This window comes from Chelonia mydas, chromosome 3 (genome assembly GCF_015237465.2).
Source record: "Chelonia mydas isolate rCheMyd1 chromosome 3, rCheMyd1.pri.v2, whole genome shotgun sequence".
NCBI lineage: Eukaryota > Metazoa > Chordata > Testudines > Cheloniidae > Chelonia > Chelonia mydas.
Window position 1 is genome coordinate 141,339,310 of NC_057851.1, and position 17,480 is coordinate 141,356,789.

General features: G+C 38.2%; 1 protein-coding gene across 3 annotated transcripts in view; it reads right to left on the reverse strand.

The window, feature by feature from the left end:
- The window catches only part of RMDN2 (regulator of microtubule dynamics 2), a 71,753-nt gene that overhangs the window by 52,400 nt on the left and 1,873 nt on the right, over window positions 1-17,480 (reverse strand). For all 3 annotated transcript variants that reach the window (XM_037895440.2, XM_043543424.1, XM_037895441.2), the window contains exons 2-5: window positions 16,895-17,347; window positions 10,196-10,391; window positions 7,835-7,937; window positions 5,541-5,601 (exon numbers count right to left, since the gene is read on the reverse strand). In XM_037895440.2, coding sequence (XP_037751368.1) covers window positions 5,541-5,601; window positions 7,835-7,937; window positions 10,196-10,391; window positions 16,895-17,337 — 803 coding nt within the window. In that variant the 5' untranslated portion in view covers window positions 17,338-17,347. The remainder of the gene's footprint in view (window positions 1-5,540; window positions 5,602-7,834; window positions 7,938-10,195; window positions 10,392-16,894; window positions 17,348-17,480) is intronic.

The following is a 17,480-nucleotide window of genomic DNA, read 5'->3' on the forward strand; positions in this document are numbered from 1 at the left end:
GTACGGGGAGGGACGGGACTTGTTCTTCCCCCGCAGGTGCCACTCCCAAAACGGGGCAGACCTACCTCTGGGAACCTCCCCCGGCTGCAGGAAACTCAGCGGCTCTAGCTGTCACCCCCACCCATCTCCGCAGGGAAGCTGCGCTCCAGCTGTCACACACAGACACACCCACACACCCCTGCACAGGGATGCTGCTGCTCCAGCTGTCAGCCCCACACTTGGGCGGGGGACTGCCTGGAAAACCATATGGTAATCAACCCCACATACCTCTAACCATGACTTCTGAGCTGCTGCTGGTAGTGGTGCTGGCTTTAAAGCAGGACGTCTGGCCAGCAGCCTTCGTCTCTAGCTGCCCAGCCCTGAAGGCAGCACCCCTGCCAGCAGCAAGGCAGAAGTAAGAGTGGCAATTCCATGACCCTGTTACAATAGCCTTGCAATCCCCGCCCCCAACCCTGACCGCCTTTTGGGTCAGGACCCCCACGGTTACAACACAGTGAAATTTCAGATCTAAACATCTGAGAACATGAAGCTGACTAATTTTATACCCCCGGCCATGAAATTGACCAAAATGGATCATGAATTTGCTCATAAAACAATCACAAACAAGATTCTGTTTGAGGTTGCTGGGTTTGTTTTTTTTGTTTTTTTTTAAAGCTGGTTAACTGACAAATGCCAATTTTTGCATTCTGCTCCCATAGAACTTGCAACAAGTTCCACAAGTTAAAATACTGCAAGGTGTTCAAACATTTGAGTGCACATTTATATCCTTTGCTAAAATCTTACTATCATTCTAATCCCTCTTCACAGGCTACTGGACTGATTAGACATGAAAATTACAGCTGATTTTCATTGTCAACAGTTTTCTTGAAAGTAACAGTTTAAAATATCTCTAATCAAACAAACAATCTAAAGGCTGCATGATATATCCAGGAACCATAAAATAAAGTATGACCACTCAGCAGCTGAAGTCTGGATGCAACTATTAATTTTGAGATTATTAGCGGCTGAAAAAAAGATCGATTGCCAAGGCTGACTGATTGATAAAAGATGTTTTGGTCAGTACTTTCTATATTTATCCCACTGATTAAATTTAATTTGAAGATGAATATTGAGTACCTGGCAAGCTGCTGGTAAAAACACTGATTAGCTCTGGTACTGATATCTTTTTGGCAAAAAGATTATCTTCTGCACTGACAGATCACACAACTAAACACAGACAGGCAGTGGGCCCAATTCCAGGCATTTTTGTGGAGGCAGATGTGGAAAGTAGTTAAAAAACGACCTTAGCTATATCAGCAAACCCTCCTAATGAAGACATTACTTATACCAGCAAAAGAGTGCTTCTGCCCAAATAAATAACTTATACCAGTTCCGCAAACTAAAAAAGATATACTGACAATAGGTCTTTTTTGCTGATATTACTGTGTATACAATAGGGCTTTTGCCAGCACAGCTATGCTAGTAGGAGTACGTGTGATTTTTTTCATACTCCTATGCTAAAAAACTTTTAAGTATAGAGATAGATAGACATGAAGGTATTTTTTTTGTTGAAGGGCATATTTGTCTTTGCCCAGAAAGCCCATCACTTGTTCTCAGATCATAGGACTTCTCTGAACAGACTAAATGAAGTCACCAAGTTGACATATAACATAGAATATGGTTACCAGGTCAAATAAATCTAAAAAAATCTGTATGGGTGGGAAAAGAAGGGCAGAATTAGCAATTTCCCCTCAATCAATTATACTTCACAGTTGCTGAACTTCCTTCGCTTGTACATATAGAAATTTATGTTCTAATTAGAGCTCCTAATTATTAGAGATAAGCTCCTAAGAAAAGCTTTCAAAGAAGCCTATTATCCTAATCCTCTGAGACATATATTTTATGTTCCCAATAGACAAACAGAATAAAATCCAGGGAAACATTAGTGCCAATTTATAAAACAAATTTTCTCCCACAAAAGGAAGGAATAACAATTTGATGTACAATTTCAGAGTTGTCTAATTAAAGTTCATTTCTCCCCAAATTATTAGATTACAAGTGTCTGTGTAATCAAGGAAGAGAAAGAACTGTACAAACTAAGGCCATGTCTCCACTTACAGCAGCACTTGTGTAGCCATGAGAGACCTCTCCCATCAACATAATAAAACCAGCTCAATGAGCACCGGTAGCTATGTCAGTGGCAGAGCATCTTCCACCAACATAACGCTGTGCACACGAGCGCTTATGCTGGCAAAATTTCTATCGCTCAGGCAACAAAAATTTTGCCGACGTAAGTGCAAGTGTAGACATGGCCTTAATAAAAGCAGATAAGTAGACTTAGCTGCCTGCTAGGAATTATACTATATTATTATTGCTTTTATTATTGCAGCCCATCTATATCACATTTGCAAAGTGAATCAGAGATAACCCTTATCTAGTACTAATCAGGGGAATAATATCAAATACTACAATATTCTTCATAAACAAAGTGGGATTATAAACTATTTTAGAGTCTATACCATATTAATCCTTAAAATCGCCACCAATGCTGAGCACTTGATCATTCCAAACTAACGAAACCTACAATGCCATTATACTTTTGGAAAGCCACCGTACCTCTGGTTGCATAGTAAAAGAAAAGTTCACACTTACTAAGGACAGAAATACAAGGATGAAATTGTAGAACGTACATAATATTTTTCTGCAACAAGACACCATGGGATTTCCTTCCACACTTCAACCTCTAGAACAAATTTTTTGATCTATCTAATTTTGGGACACCTTTTTTTTCCTTACTTTTGTACTTATTTTTCCCTGCTAGCGAGGCCTGTCATTACAGTATTTTACTTCTCAACTATGACACAGTCGGCAAGAAGGAGGGGATAAATTAAAAGTCTCAAGGGGTAATGTCCTCTAGCACAGACTAAACTCCCCTTCCATAGTATACCTCTTTAATGGCCCAGAGCCAGAAAGCAGAGCTGGATCAAGGAGAGGTGAGATTAACATCAAAGAAAGGGGAAACAGACCATTTTAAAAGCATAGCAACTCTCTCAGGAACCCCTGTGCAGGGACAACACAAAGTGCGGATCTCAGCATAGCAGCAGACAGACTAAACTGATGCAATAATTAGCAAATAATTAATAAACTAACACTGGAATGAAAGAAACAGAAACAAAACTTTCATCAGAAAGGAGAAAAGTAAACAATAAATAAAATAGCAGCACTGAGGAGACCCCAGCTAAAGCTAGCAGAAATTTTTTTGATGGAATATGTTTGTCAGAAATGCTGATTTGCCAAACTTGAAACATTTCATGGGAACATACAGACTTTGATAAGTGCTTTATTTTAATAAGGGAAAAACAATTTGTTTCAACTAAAGCAAAGTGCCTCAATGAGGTCATTTTGATATCGCCAAAACTAAATTTTTAAAAACTTTTGCGACAAAGTTCCTGCTCTACCTTGGTGGGTCTTGCGCTTATTGGCGGATTTGCTCGCCTTGGTGCTTCAAGGCAGCCCTCAGCTTGGCCGTTTTTCTGAATTCACAGTCCAGGTCGACTCCTCCTGTGTCTGACCAGGAGTTGGGAGGATTTGGGGGGAACACTGGCCAGCCCTCTACTCCGGGTTCCAGCCCAGAGCCCTGTGGAATGCAGTTGTCTAGAGTGCCTCCTGGAACAGCTCTGCGACAGCTACAACTCCCTGGGCTACTTCCCCATGGCCTCCTCCCAACACTTTCTTTATCCTCACCATAGGACCTTCCTCCTGGTGTCCGATAATGCTTGTACACCTCAGTCCTCCAACAGTCCACATTCTCACTCTCAGCTCCTCACAGGCACACCACAAAATGAAGTGAGCTCCTTTTTAAAACCAAGGTGCCCTGACTAGCCTGCCTTAATTGATTCTAGCAGCTTCTTGATTGGCTTCAGGTGTTCTAATCAGCCTGTCTTAATTGTCTCAAGAAGGTTTCTGATTGTTCTGGAACCTTCTCTGTTACCTTACCTAGGGAAAAGGGACCTACTTAGCCTGGGGCTAATATATCTGCCTTCTTATTACTCTCCTATAGCCATCTGGCCTGACCCTGTCACACTTCTTTTTTCAGGAAATTTTGACTTTTCTGTTCCAATTTGGGACTAAAGACAATTTTGAAGTGTTGGAATTTCTCATGCAAAAGAAATTCTAAATTTTGCCCAACTCTATTACCAACTTTTCATATGTCATTTTGTTCATGATCCTAATTTTTACATCAATCTACAGGAAAAAAAATATATATATTAATTTTCAAATGTAAGACAGTAAAAATAGTTCTGCTAGTGTAGAAAGCAGTGGTTTATTTCCTATGTATTGTTCCTCACAGGGAGCACATCACATTTGATCTTTATGATCTGCACTGGCCACCAACTCATTTCTAGGTGTAATTTATGTTATTGGAGTTAACCAGGAAAGGCCTAAACATCTCATAAATCACCTACTCCTCACAATATATTAGGAGATTAGCTGAAGGCTGCAGCAAATAACTCCCTTGTTTATAACAGGGGGCTGAAGATATGATTTTGGAGCTTCCTTTCCCTATTGGTCCACCAGAACCAAAATTTGTTGGTCTCCAATTAATGCTGCAAGTCATTAACTACGCTCACAGTTTCCTTCTTGTTGTGTGGAGGAGGAATTAATTTGGGAAGAGTGATGGAAAAGTCTCAATTCTGGGGATGTGGGAGAATTTTCAATTTTGGATGGGCAATGGGCCAATATCTTGAGGTCCCAAACCACCATTTCAGTAAGCAACATGATAAAATGCAGAAATTAGTATCCAGATATACCCATATCTCCAAATGTTCACACAAGCCATAATCTTCCATTTGTCTCTCTCTTCCATTACATTGTTTACTTTTCGTTTTGTCTTTTTTCATAATTAGCTATTCCTAAAGTATTCCTATGAATATAGTGTATATTTAATTTATTATTACAATGCATCTGTCTAAAACTCTGGATTCCAGAGGGAATACTTACATAGAAAGATACTACTCTATACATACCAGAATGTGGCCCTATTGTTTAACTTTCATTGCTACAGACTGTAAGTTCATCTAGAGCTTTGGATGGGTGCATTTGAATGACATAAGAAAAACAACATCAAAAAGAAAATCGTGTTAAACAACTGTCTTGAATAGTTTAGGAAAAGAAAGAAAATGGAAACTAGTAGTTTGTATGAATGTTATGAGATACTTGTATAATCAAAATACTCATTCCTGCATTTCATCATACTTACTGGAAAATTGTTTAGTGTGTCACCAAAAAAAATGAGATTTCATGTACTATAGCAAGCTTTTCTCAAAATACTTTAATGTAATTACTAGATGTAACTGCATTATGCTGGGTAAATAAAACCATATAAAGTTATAAACAGCTAACTTGCAAAACTGATATCCAACCAATAATCTACAATGATAAAGTATGAAGCCTGTAACTCTTATAGGACTTGTTGTGGAAATTGTTTATAGACAATTTCAGCTTTCTGACTTTGCAGAAAACCAAAATACAAACAATATTTCTCCATTATTCAAACTTACCATTGGTGGCTGTCAGCGCTCATGGTATCCAGCTGAATAGCTTTTTCAGCTACAATTTTTCCTGTAAAAGAAAAAGATATACTATAGCATCTCTCCATCTTAGATTAAGCCAGGAACTACATTATGAGATAATATATTTTAGATATAAAAGAAACCAATCTGATTTTCCATTTAAACACTGAGAGGGATATTGTAACATTATGGATTCACAATACATACACAAATGTATTTTTTATCCTTTTGTTTACTTAGGATAGTTCAATTCAGATGCAACCAACTGGTTTTCAGTGATGTTCTGCTTTTGACTCAGGAATGAAGAAATTAAGCGACTTGGCCAAATTCACATTTTGAGTAGGAGTCCAGATGATGAGCTTGCTGTTTCTAAAGCCTTAGCTGTAACCAATTAAGCCACACTTTTTATTATTATTATTAAAAATAAACTATAAAAGCAAGAGGTAAAGCAAACAATCCTCTGTCCTGGTGGAATTAAAAATAAGTTACTGTGCCAAGTACGCTTTAGAAACAGTTCTCTCTGAGCCTCTTCCCAAACTAAAAATAATTAAAAAATGCTCCAAGAGACTTCAGAACTCGGAACACCCAGCCATTGCAGGATAAATATCTGAACAGGCTGTGATGCCGCACTGCTGATCACATGAATACCTCTGACCCCTTTCACATACCACCATTGCTTCTCATCTCTCCCATCAACAGGTGCTAAAATTAATCACAAGCAGCTGCAAATTATGTGAGATCAAAGTATAATTTTATTATTATTTTATTATTTATTTTTGGTAGCTCCAGTGTGCTGAGCACTTTCCAAACAAAGAAGGGAACATCCCTGCCCGAAGGAGCTCACCGTACAGACAGACATGTAAACAAATGGACAGTGAGTAAGGGGAAGGGAGTAACAAAGATATACTTGTGTTAATATTAAACACATACCGAGCTTGAAAGTTATATCCAAGTTAGTCGTGAAGCAAGACAATGTCAGTTAGCAAGTTTCTTATAGGAATCAAGACAGAGATGAGTCTTCACAAGAGATGTGATGGCAGACAGAGTAGGTACCCTGCAGAGCAGCTCAGGAAGGACACTACATGTGTAAGGATAGCAAGAAAGAAGGCATGGAGAGGTGTGTGTGTGAGAGAGAAGCTGTCAAATGAGTGGTCCAGGCTGGCATTCCTGGAGCAACAGAGTGGGTTAATGAAAACTCAGAACAAGACAAAGAGATAAGTACGGAGAGGCAGGATTATGTAGGGTTCTGAAGGCAACAGGGAGAAGTTAAATTTGATGCAGGGGGAGCCAGTGGATGAGGTACAGAGGGAGTGATGTAATCAAAGAGATGGGCAAAGAGGATTATTTTGGTGGCAGTGCGTTGTATGGACAGGGAGGGGGGCAATGGGGATGTCAGAGAGGCAAGAGAGAAGAATTTTGCAGTAGTCGAGGTCAAGACAGCCTGGGTGAGAATTTCTCATTGAGAAAGGAAGATGCTAGAGGTACTGAAAAGGAAGAGGTAGCAGGATTTAGATACAGCTTAAGTGTGCAGGACCAGGGAGAGAAAGCAAATGACGACCTCCCAGTTATGAACCAGAGTGATGGCCAGGTTGGTGGTGCTTTGGAAAGTTGCAGAGGAAAAATGGAGGTAGTGAGAGGGGAAAAAAAATCAGGAATTTAGTTGGGACCAGTTTGAGATTAAGCTGACAACAGGACATCTAGGAAGAGATGTTGGATACACAGGCTAGGTGCAGTGGATGCAGCATGTTCTGCTTTTCATTCTTTAGCACTGCTTCTAGTCCACAGTATTCCCAGGCTCCCGAAAGAGCCATATTCAGCCCTCCTCAGCTGAGATGGGGTTACTAAACTGTGGGGCCGGGGGAGGGTGAGCAGAGAGGAAACCCTGGACCCCCACCTTTGCCCTAGGAAATTGCCTTAGCCTTGGCATTTATTTAGCTGTCATCAGGCTCTTGATTCTTTTTATTTTAGTTCTGTGTCAGTCTGGCTCACATTTAAGGATTAAAAGCACTGACTGGAGCCAATTCTGACTGGCAAAACCCCCTCTAATCCAGTCCTGGACCTCTTTTGAGTAGAGTGAAACTAAGTGCTTGATGCCAAAACGCATGGCAGTTTTATCACGTGAAACATTTTCATCAAAGTCTAAACGCTATCCTTATAAAACCAGATTACAAATTGCTTGGACTATGACATTTCAGGGAAAAGTACCACTAAAAGTTCACAGTATGAGTCTTTCTACAATAATCAGGTATCATTTTATCTAGCCAGTTTTTTGCTCCCCCTACCATTAGCAACATATTTCTTCTTTTCTTCAACCTCTGTAGTCATCTCAAACATATCTCCATAAGCTCGTGCAAGTCTCCAAAGAAACCCTTCATGGTTTCCATACTGAAAGGAGAAGGAAGAAGCAGATATATTAGACCATTAAATTGACCAAAATGTAAATTTAATTTTATACAGTTTCCTTGAATAATAGTTAAAATAATTTAACACATTTATTCTCTCCCCTCGTTCCCCTCATTGAAAGATGGTGAATCTTGGGCTATTTTTATTCCTGCCACACTATGTTTATTATGTTTGGAGAGCAAGATAGATGAATTTTTCCTCTAGGAAGAGAAGATAAATATTGGGACACTTAGCTGGAACCCATGTATTAGGTCTGTTTAGGTTTTTTTTTTCCTCTTTTCTTTACAAAAGGACTTTCTATAACTGTTCATTACTACAATTAAAAAGGTAATCCATTATACAAATATCATGCAGTAAGCAATTACAATGTTTTCTTTGTGCATGAAATAAAAGTCTCATCATACACTCACAGTAGGTATCATATCTACCAGTCTGACAGCTATTTTCTACACTTATTAAATGAGGAACACTACCAGAAGTACTAATATATGCCTAACCAGAAGAAATGTATGAAGAGTGAGCACTGTATTGATTCCTGCACCTAAAACTCCCTGTGATTTCAATGACAGCGTAAGTGCTGAAAGGTCAAGCTCACCTTAAAGGAAAAGTCCTGGAGCAGGGATAGTAAATAGGCAGACTGCGGGCCAAATTCGGATTAACAGACACTTTTTAACGGACCCTGAAATCTTTTTCTTTACTTATCATTATTGGGTTTATTATTATTATTTGCTCTGGAGTCTGGACCTTGACTATACCTTGACCAAGAAATTTGGACTTTGGCAAATAATAATTGACTATCCCTGAGAATATATCAGACAATTGTAACTTTCTACTCGTTTTTCAAATCATTCTTTAGAATTTAATAGAGAATTATATCCCTCTGTAATGGGGTGTACTGGGCCTTTGTGGCCCCCTGCTGGAGGTCCTGTGGTCCTACTACACCCTGCCATTGGAAAAGAGGAGCAAAGGTGGGTCCTATAGGCCTGCCTAGACAGGCTATATGGAAGGAGCCAAGCAGAGCCCAGTAGACTCAGATAAAAGAAGCTGCAAGACCTGAGCAGGTCAGTTGCTGGTTGTGACCAGAGAAGCAGGGAAGGGTGCTCCTCTCGGGTCACAGGAGCTCCAGAGGGAAGCAGAAGGGTTCTGTGGTATTTGCATTCAGAGAGGAGGAAGAGGCTCTGAGAACTTCACCTCTGAAGTATGAGAAAAGGCCCAAGGAATAGCAGCAGCAAACTGGAGGGAGCAGTAAGTGGCTGCTGTGTGTTGGTACCTGGAGTAGTAAATGGACCTGGGTCCCCCACCAGCAAGCGCTGGACTGGCCTAAGCCCTGGAAAGGGACACAGCTAGTTTAAAAGTCCAAGAAAAGGGACTAGATTTAAAGGGCCAAGAAACAGGGCCCAGATGAGGGTAGACCAACAATCCTCGTGGAGCTCTTTACTAAAAGCCCAATAAAGAGGCTAGACTTAAGGGTCCAGAGACATTGCTGAAGACACTAATAAGGACAAACTGGTAGTCCTTGTTGGAACCTTGTTACCCCAAAAGGGGTTCATTCATTCATATGGACTGTGAGACGTGGCTGGAGAGCTGAGCCTCTGAAGACCCACCAAGAGAGGTTGACAACCTACAGACAGGTGCAAGAAAGGCCCACAATACCACATCCAGCCACTAGAAGGCACTCGAGGTGAGTGTGCCATCATACCCTCCTATAGGACACTTAAAAAAAACTACACACTAATGATCACTCTATTCGATTTTATGGGGCAGATCCTCAGGTGATGTAAACTGTCATAGCTCCATTGGCTTCAGTGGATCTCTCCCCTATTGGTTTTTAGTGTAATTTCGATAAACACTTGTTAAATTTCTTTAGACCCCTATTGGTTTCTTCACTATTTAATTCCATAGGACTTTTCCATATAGACAAATTTAAGAGCTGGAAAAAACTATGGTCTAAAAAAGTCCATGCCATGTCTGTTCCTTAAGAAGCTGTAACAAACTGGAACTTAATATATTTTAACTTTAGTGCAAAACAAAACAATTAAACCTTTACAGCTATCCTAATAAAAATACTGATGTGATGATACTTTGAAAGAATTTTTGTTTTTAATGTCAATTGTTGTACAAAACCTTCTATTCTTCTGTACTATAGTTCTAATATTTCAAAGAGTTAAAAAGGATGACATATACAGTAGTGAACCTAGAGCCAGGACCATGAAAATAATTGTACATTTATCCCTTAGTACCTTTTCCTCTTTCTCAAGTAACAGTCTGAAGCTCTCCTTTTTATCATCATCTGAACCACAACGCAAACTGTCCATCTGCTGCAGAAGATTAAATAATTCTGTTTCCTTTTCTGGTCTCGCAGATTCTGCAGATAAACTAATCCATCGCCTTTCTTCTTCGGATTCTCCTTCAGTATCAGTGTGAGCTGTAATATAGCTAAAATTATAGAAACAATAATTATATATTCTAAAAATATTGACAAAACATTCTATAACAATTTGTGCCAGTTCCCCAACTTTAAAAAAGTTAGCTCAGTTCCTGATAGTTTCACATTCATTTTACAGTATCCCTACTCTGAACTGGTGAATAGATTCATTATCACTAGCATATTAGGCAAATAATCTTGATGCATTCTGCCAAAGTCTGCAAAACGTGATTGTCAGAGGCATTGCCTAGTGGTTAGAGTACAGGAATACGGAGAGTTCTTATTCTGTTTCTGACACTGTCTCTGTAGTTGTCACATGATCCCGTTACCAGATATGGGCTGGCTACAGAGCTTGCTTCTGAGCAAGATACATAGCAGGTGTGTTCATCATAAGATCCTTTAAGGCACTGCCAGGTGTCGCTGAGGTTAGCTTAAGTATGGTATTTTATGCACAGAGACATCTAGTGCCTGAACCGTACAATACAGTTTAACATTCCATTACAGTAGCCTTGAAAAACTCACTTGACCTCTGTGCCTCATTTTCCCCATCTGTGAAATGCAGGCGTAAATACGAGCCAACTGCATAAGAATGTTGCAAAAATCAATGACACAGCATTTTAAAAATGCTTTAATGATGTCAAATGCTATTTACATGTTAAGCATGATCAATTACATCAATATATTTTGTACATTCAGAAGATTAATATCCCACACTGGCAAAACTAAAGTAGTTCACTAACTTCACTGACTGAGTTATGGGAAAATACAACTAAGGAAAGAATCCTATTTTATAAATTGCCACGCAGAGATAAATAAGTGGCCTTATTTTCCAAAGAGCTGACCAGCCAACAATTTCCACTAACTCCAAAAGACATTTGAGTTCTGGCAATCTATTTAGGTGCACATACCCAAAAGAAAAAAAAAAAAAAAGTAAGTAACTGTTGACATCCATTTTTTGAAAATCACGTTCTTATGGAACAATCTCTTTGCAGTAATCTTTAGAAATTATTTTCTACCAAGCACAAAGCACTCAAAGTTATCATGACCAGAATAAAATACAAATTGCATATTTTTAATATTTATTCCACACCTTAAGCAACAAATAATTCCCTCAAATTTGCTCAGAACAACCAAAACACACAAATGATTTTATAGAAATATGATCACTATAGTGTGTTGGAAATATAGAGCTAAATGATTTTTGATAGGATTATTTAAATAATCCTGTCTTCAATAAATCATTCTAAGAAAACTACCAGAATTAAAATGACACTGTGCATTTACATCTTGCTTGGATAAGTTAAAGTATGTATGCAGCTGCTTACTGAATAACAGAATTGCCAGATTTGGCACAGTAGATTCTAAACCTAAATTACCCCACTGGTAAGGGAAAGAAGAGGAACACAAGCTTCTTAGTGAAAAATTGAAAAGCGAAGTATGATGGACTAAAGAAGTGAAATATTCAGAACAGATTTTTATATATTTAGTTTATTTATTTAGAGCTGAATCCTCACACCACTGAAGTCCAATGGCAAAAGTTCCCTTGACTTCATTAGAGTCAGGATTTGAAAGTTGTTAAATATTTACTGTAGTCTGCTAAAACATATTTAAGAGTGCAATATGTTGCTATTATTATTTTGAACTGGTTGTAAAGCTATTGCATATGTAAGTGGTGTATATAATGACTATATAAACCATCAAAAAAGCAGTACATTTTTAGATGCTTCTTTGGCTGTAATGCGTGCTTCAGTGCTGAACTCCTTCTCTCAAATCAGTTGGAAATCTTACTCAGGTAAAAAAGGGCTTTTTGTTTAACTACGAATTGAAAATGCTTGGTTAGATAGTGTAAAGTAGCAATGATTAAATAGTCATTGTAAATGGAACTACATGTTCCGGTACGACACTAACTGTAAAAGTGTAGAGTTAAAAGCTTTTCCGAACCACATCAAACACCCTTTAAGGTTTAAAGTGTTTGATTTTACTCATGGGAATCAAGGTCTCAATGTTATCAATGATCATTAACGATAAACTAGCAGAAATAACATCTCCTCCGCCATTTGTTTCTTTTTCCCCCTGTAAAAACATTGTCTGTCCAAGGCTGAAAAACAGACTAATATGATTACTGCAAGATGTTCCCATATAAGCAAAAAATGCCAAGGTCAAGTTTATGCTGAGAAGCACTCAAAAGCAAGCTCATCAGAAAACTTCAGAGGGTCTCGTGTCAACCTGACAATACCAAGCATCAGCTCCGGACAGACAGATCATAAAATACTATTTTTCAGCAACTTCACTTGGAAAATCTGTAAGCAGGTCACAGCTGAGCAATATTTTGTTTTGGAAATTATAACAAGTGAATAAGCTTCATCAATAACAAAACATAAAAATATCAGGGAAGTAATAATGTTCTATGGCCAGATCATATCCCCATCAATCCACATAATGTGCCTTTCCTCACTTCCCAGAACAAGGGAGAAGAACTCCTTTTCCAGTCCACAGCCTGTGCAGGGGAGGAGGGAGGAGATAAGGTGAGTTGGAACACAAATGGGCAGGTGGTTGCACATCATCCCCCTCTGATCCCATGGAAATGCATTTAAAAAAAAAAAAACCTCTCCTAGTCTGTATTAATATTCATATGTAGCACTTCCTCACCCCAATGCCTGTGAATCCTCACAGAAACATGTGGAGGAGACAATCTGTTCCCTTGATAAAGATAAATGACATTGTTCATTTTGATATTGTTTCTTTTTTTTTTTTTCTTTTCTTTTTTTTTTTTTTAAGTATCTCAAATCATTTCTGACAAAGGAAAAATGCTCGGTATATTATTAAATGAAACATGCTGAAACAATTTTACATTATTAAGGCAAAACCACTGGTTTCTGAGAGCTATAATGTATTATACTACAACTCCATTCTTCCTGAAAAGAGTCACAAGACACTCAATTAGTCCACCAGGGAACTGGGCACAAAAAAAAAAACTAGCAATGATGGATGCTGATAGCCCAGATGTAGTACAGCAATTTTTAAAATCTTCTCCTAGCTTGACCTTTTCACAGTTTTTCAGATAAGCTGAAAACTACTTGTCCCCACAGCAAAACATCCAAAGAGAGTACAATCTATGGCTCTGATCCTGCAAATAGTAACACATGCATAACTTCACACATTAGTAGCCCTACTGACACAGAGCAATGAGAATACTCAAGTACATAATTTAATCATCTGCTTAACTGTTTGCAGGATCAGGGAACAAATACATTTTGAGTGTCTTTGACCTATGAATTTACTCACTATTCTCTCCCCTACACCTTTATAAGATATTTTAAATATTTTGAGTATGAAAGCATTGCATACTAAGAAGGGAACACAGATATTAAGACAACTAATCAACAAAGGTATCTTCTCATTAAAGCAAGGATTATATGCAGTTTATCAGTTTGAATCAGAGGCTGTTTTACCTCAAAGTAGAGAATTCTTCCAATTGTTAAATGACAAAGTAAGACAATATTAAAAATTACTGATGTGAAAAATGCTAAAGGGAGCCCAATGACTGGTTTCACCGGAACAAGCTAGCAGCCTTTTATTTCACCCTGGTTCTAAAAGTTATGCGTAAAGATTGGAAAACACCCGGCACATTTTAATCAGGACTAATTTTAATCACATCAGTACTTCCACTGAAGTCAATGGGATTACGTATGTATGTGCTTAAGTACCTTAATGAATTCGAGCCCTAAAGAACTTGCAATCTAAGGCCAACCTTGCAAGCACTGACCCATGTGTGTAATCTAACTTCTCATGTACATAATGTTAGGCTCATACGTAAGTGTTTGCAGGATCAGAACCTAAACTTAGAAATGATCCAGTGAGTGAGAGTAACAAAAGGTGGAGAGCACTATTATGAGCAAGCTTAGATTTCAGAGCAATATGTTTCAGACTCAGATTAGGCATGTGTACAGCTTCACAATTCAAGTAAAAGGTAGTGTTTAGGGTTTGTTTGTTTTTTTTTATTATAATTGTGATTCTTATCGGTAACAAAGAAAAAGTGAATCTTAAGGAACAATTTCAGTGACAAGAGGGGCAGCTTTGCACTTAGGTGTTTTGTTATATTGTGTATATGCTTTGAAATTTAAGTAAAGTTATTAAGCATTTGTAAAGGAAAGACTACTGCAAAGAACTATGATGGTGAGGTGTAGAGTATCCACTCAGGCTCAAAATATATTTCAGTAGAAAAGTGTTGTTCTACAGTTTCACCTTTGCAGGTTACCTTAGTACGAAAAAAATTGCTACTGATTATTTCAGCCTCAGGTAAGTCTGTATGTTATTAAAACATTTTCCTGTGACAATCAAACTAATAATCCAAGGATATCATAGTTTATTATTACATTAATCTGATCTGATTTAAAAGACACCCTACATATAACTTCAAATACATCTGGGGAATATCTTAGTTCTGAAGTCTAACAACAACTTATACAAAATGATTATTGTTGGTCAAATATATTTGATTAGTTAAATTTACTAATTTTCAGTTTTCAGAGTAGCAGCCGTGTTAGTCTGTATTCGTAAAAAGAAAAGGAGTACCTGTGGCACCTTCAAGACTAACACATTTATTAGAGCATAAGCTTTCGTGAGCTACAGCTCACTTCATCGGATGCATTCAGTATTCATGTTAGATGCAGTCTACTCTACACATATGTAACATTCAGACACAACAGGTTACCATAATATGCAACACCTGTTTATAGAACCATTCAGTAACTACCTTTAAAGCCACTAGAAGTCAGAAATAAAAGAAAAGGCATAAATACCGAAAAAGAGCCGTTCTGCATTTCTCTGATGGTATCACACCTTTAGGAGAGAGACAGAGGCTCTCTATGTGGAATTTACCTACTAAAACACAATTAAACCAAAAGCATGATCCCAGAACTTTTGCCTTCATCACATTAAAGACCGATCATAGAAGCTGGCTATCTATAATGACTTAGACCAGGGGCTGGCAACCTTTCAGAAGTGGTGTGCCGAGTCTTCATTTATTCACTCTAATTTAAGGTTTTGGGTGCCAGTAATACATTTTAACATTTTTAGAAGGTCTCTTTCTTTAAGTCTATAATATATAACTAAACTATAAAGTAAATAAGATTTTTAAAATGTTTAAGAAGCTTCATTTAAAATTAAATTAAAATGCAGAGCCCCCAGACTGGTGGCCAGAACCTGGGCAGTGTGAGTGCCACTGAAAATCAGCTCACGTGCCGTCTTTGGCACGCGTGCCATAGGTTGCCTACCCCTATCTTAGACTGTTACTAAATGCAGGCCTTTACAATTCTACAGTATGTTTAGAGTTGAGTGCAGTCATTCCATGAGGATATTTGCATGGACATAAAGAGAGCTCTCTTCAGAACAGTCTCTAAGTGGTGTAGCAGATTTGTCAATATATGCACTGAAGAGTTGAGAACACACAGTTGGGGCAAACTGCTCATATTTCTTTCCTTCCCTTAAAAGGGAAAAATTAATTATAAAAGTAACCCATTAATAAAATTCCACATAATCCACCATGACAACTGGCATTTATTTGCAGCCCTAGAAAAAAGGCCAAGGACTGAATGGTACGGAGACCTCTTGACCCGAAAAGTGGGCCCTCCAGGTCAGGATTTAGATGCATTATCAGGGCAATATTGTGAAATCTGCATTGCCACTGCCCATGTTGTACCTGTTTAAATTTACAGAAAGTGAGACCCGAAACTGAAGCTTAGATTCTGTGTCTCCAGGCCAGCAAATGATGACAGCACTAAGAAAACAGTATACTCACTTCTCAGGCAATAGGGAGCATTGAACACAATTAGTAATGAGTATAATGCACTTTGAAGGGAAAGCACTAAATAACTGTTAGACACAACCGGGACCCTTAAAAAATGATCCAGGAGTTTCTTTTTAAACATCCCATCTGAAGTTGTGGCGATATGGGATGCCTCCATGAGAAGGTCAGGAGCAGAGCTATGCAGGAGCCAGAAATTATGTTATGCAGGAAATTTCAAGATTTCAAAATCTGTTTTCATTCTGAATAGGAGCAAACCCAAAAAACTTAAAATTTCAGGCAAAATAAATATTTTAGAAAAAATGATTTCAAATCAAACTGTTTCATTTTGATAAAATTGAAACAGTTTGTTCTGATGTTGACCTCTAAAATTTTATATAATAGAAAATCTAAATTTCAATATTAAAAGTCACGTTGAAACAAAATATTGAACCATCCCATCCCATTTGTTCCAAAATGCTTTATTTTTATTTGTTTTTTCATCAAAATTGAGACATTCCTAGAAGACCTGTGCAAATCAGCCACAGCAGCGTACAGGATCTGGCCCTACTGATTTGGAAAGCTTTATCAGATGCTGAGATATAGAATAATAAGTACACGTGAAACATAAATAAATTGGACTGCTGTTTACAGAACATAATTCCACATATATGGAATGTTTGCATGCCAATTTTAAAGTGTTCTGTGCATGAAATATTTTAGACTCACCCGCCTTCACTATCTGCCTCCTCAGAACTGGTAGTTTCAGTTGCTCCATAAGCTGTCTCAGCTCTTCTTTTTCTGGTGGCTCTGTGTGAAGGGCTAATCCGACGAACATCAGCCTTCCCTTGCAGCTCATCTCGAACAAGCTCTTCCAGCTTTGGAACAGCTTCTTTAAGAAATTTCACCTCTCTCTTCAGTTCTTCCATATTCAATAGTAAGCCATTCAATTTTTCCAGTATCTGAAGCTGTCTTCTTTGTAAAGCCATCACTGTTCCTTGCTCGTTATGCATTTCATTTTGCAAATCTACATAATGAAATCTGTTGCGTAAATCTAGGAAAGCAGTTGCCCCAGGTTTTCGGATCTTGTGATACCAAACCAGTACCAAGCTTATTCCTGCAGCCCCTGCCATTATGCCCAAAATCAGCCCTTTGTTTTCAGAGTGAGACATTTCTGTTTATCTGAAAATGAAGGAGGGGGGAGAGAATGAAATCTACTTTTTCACTCTGTCAGAATACTCTTACCTTTAAACCATAAATATAAATCTATACCAGCCAGCAGATACGGTATATATTTATGTATCATACATTTATT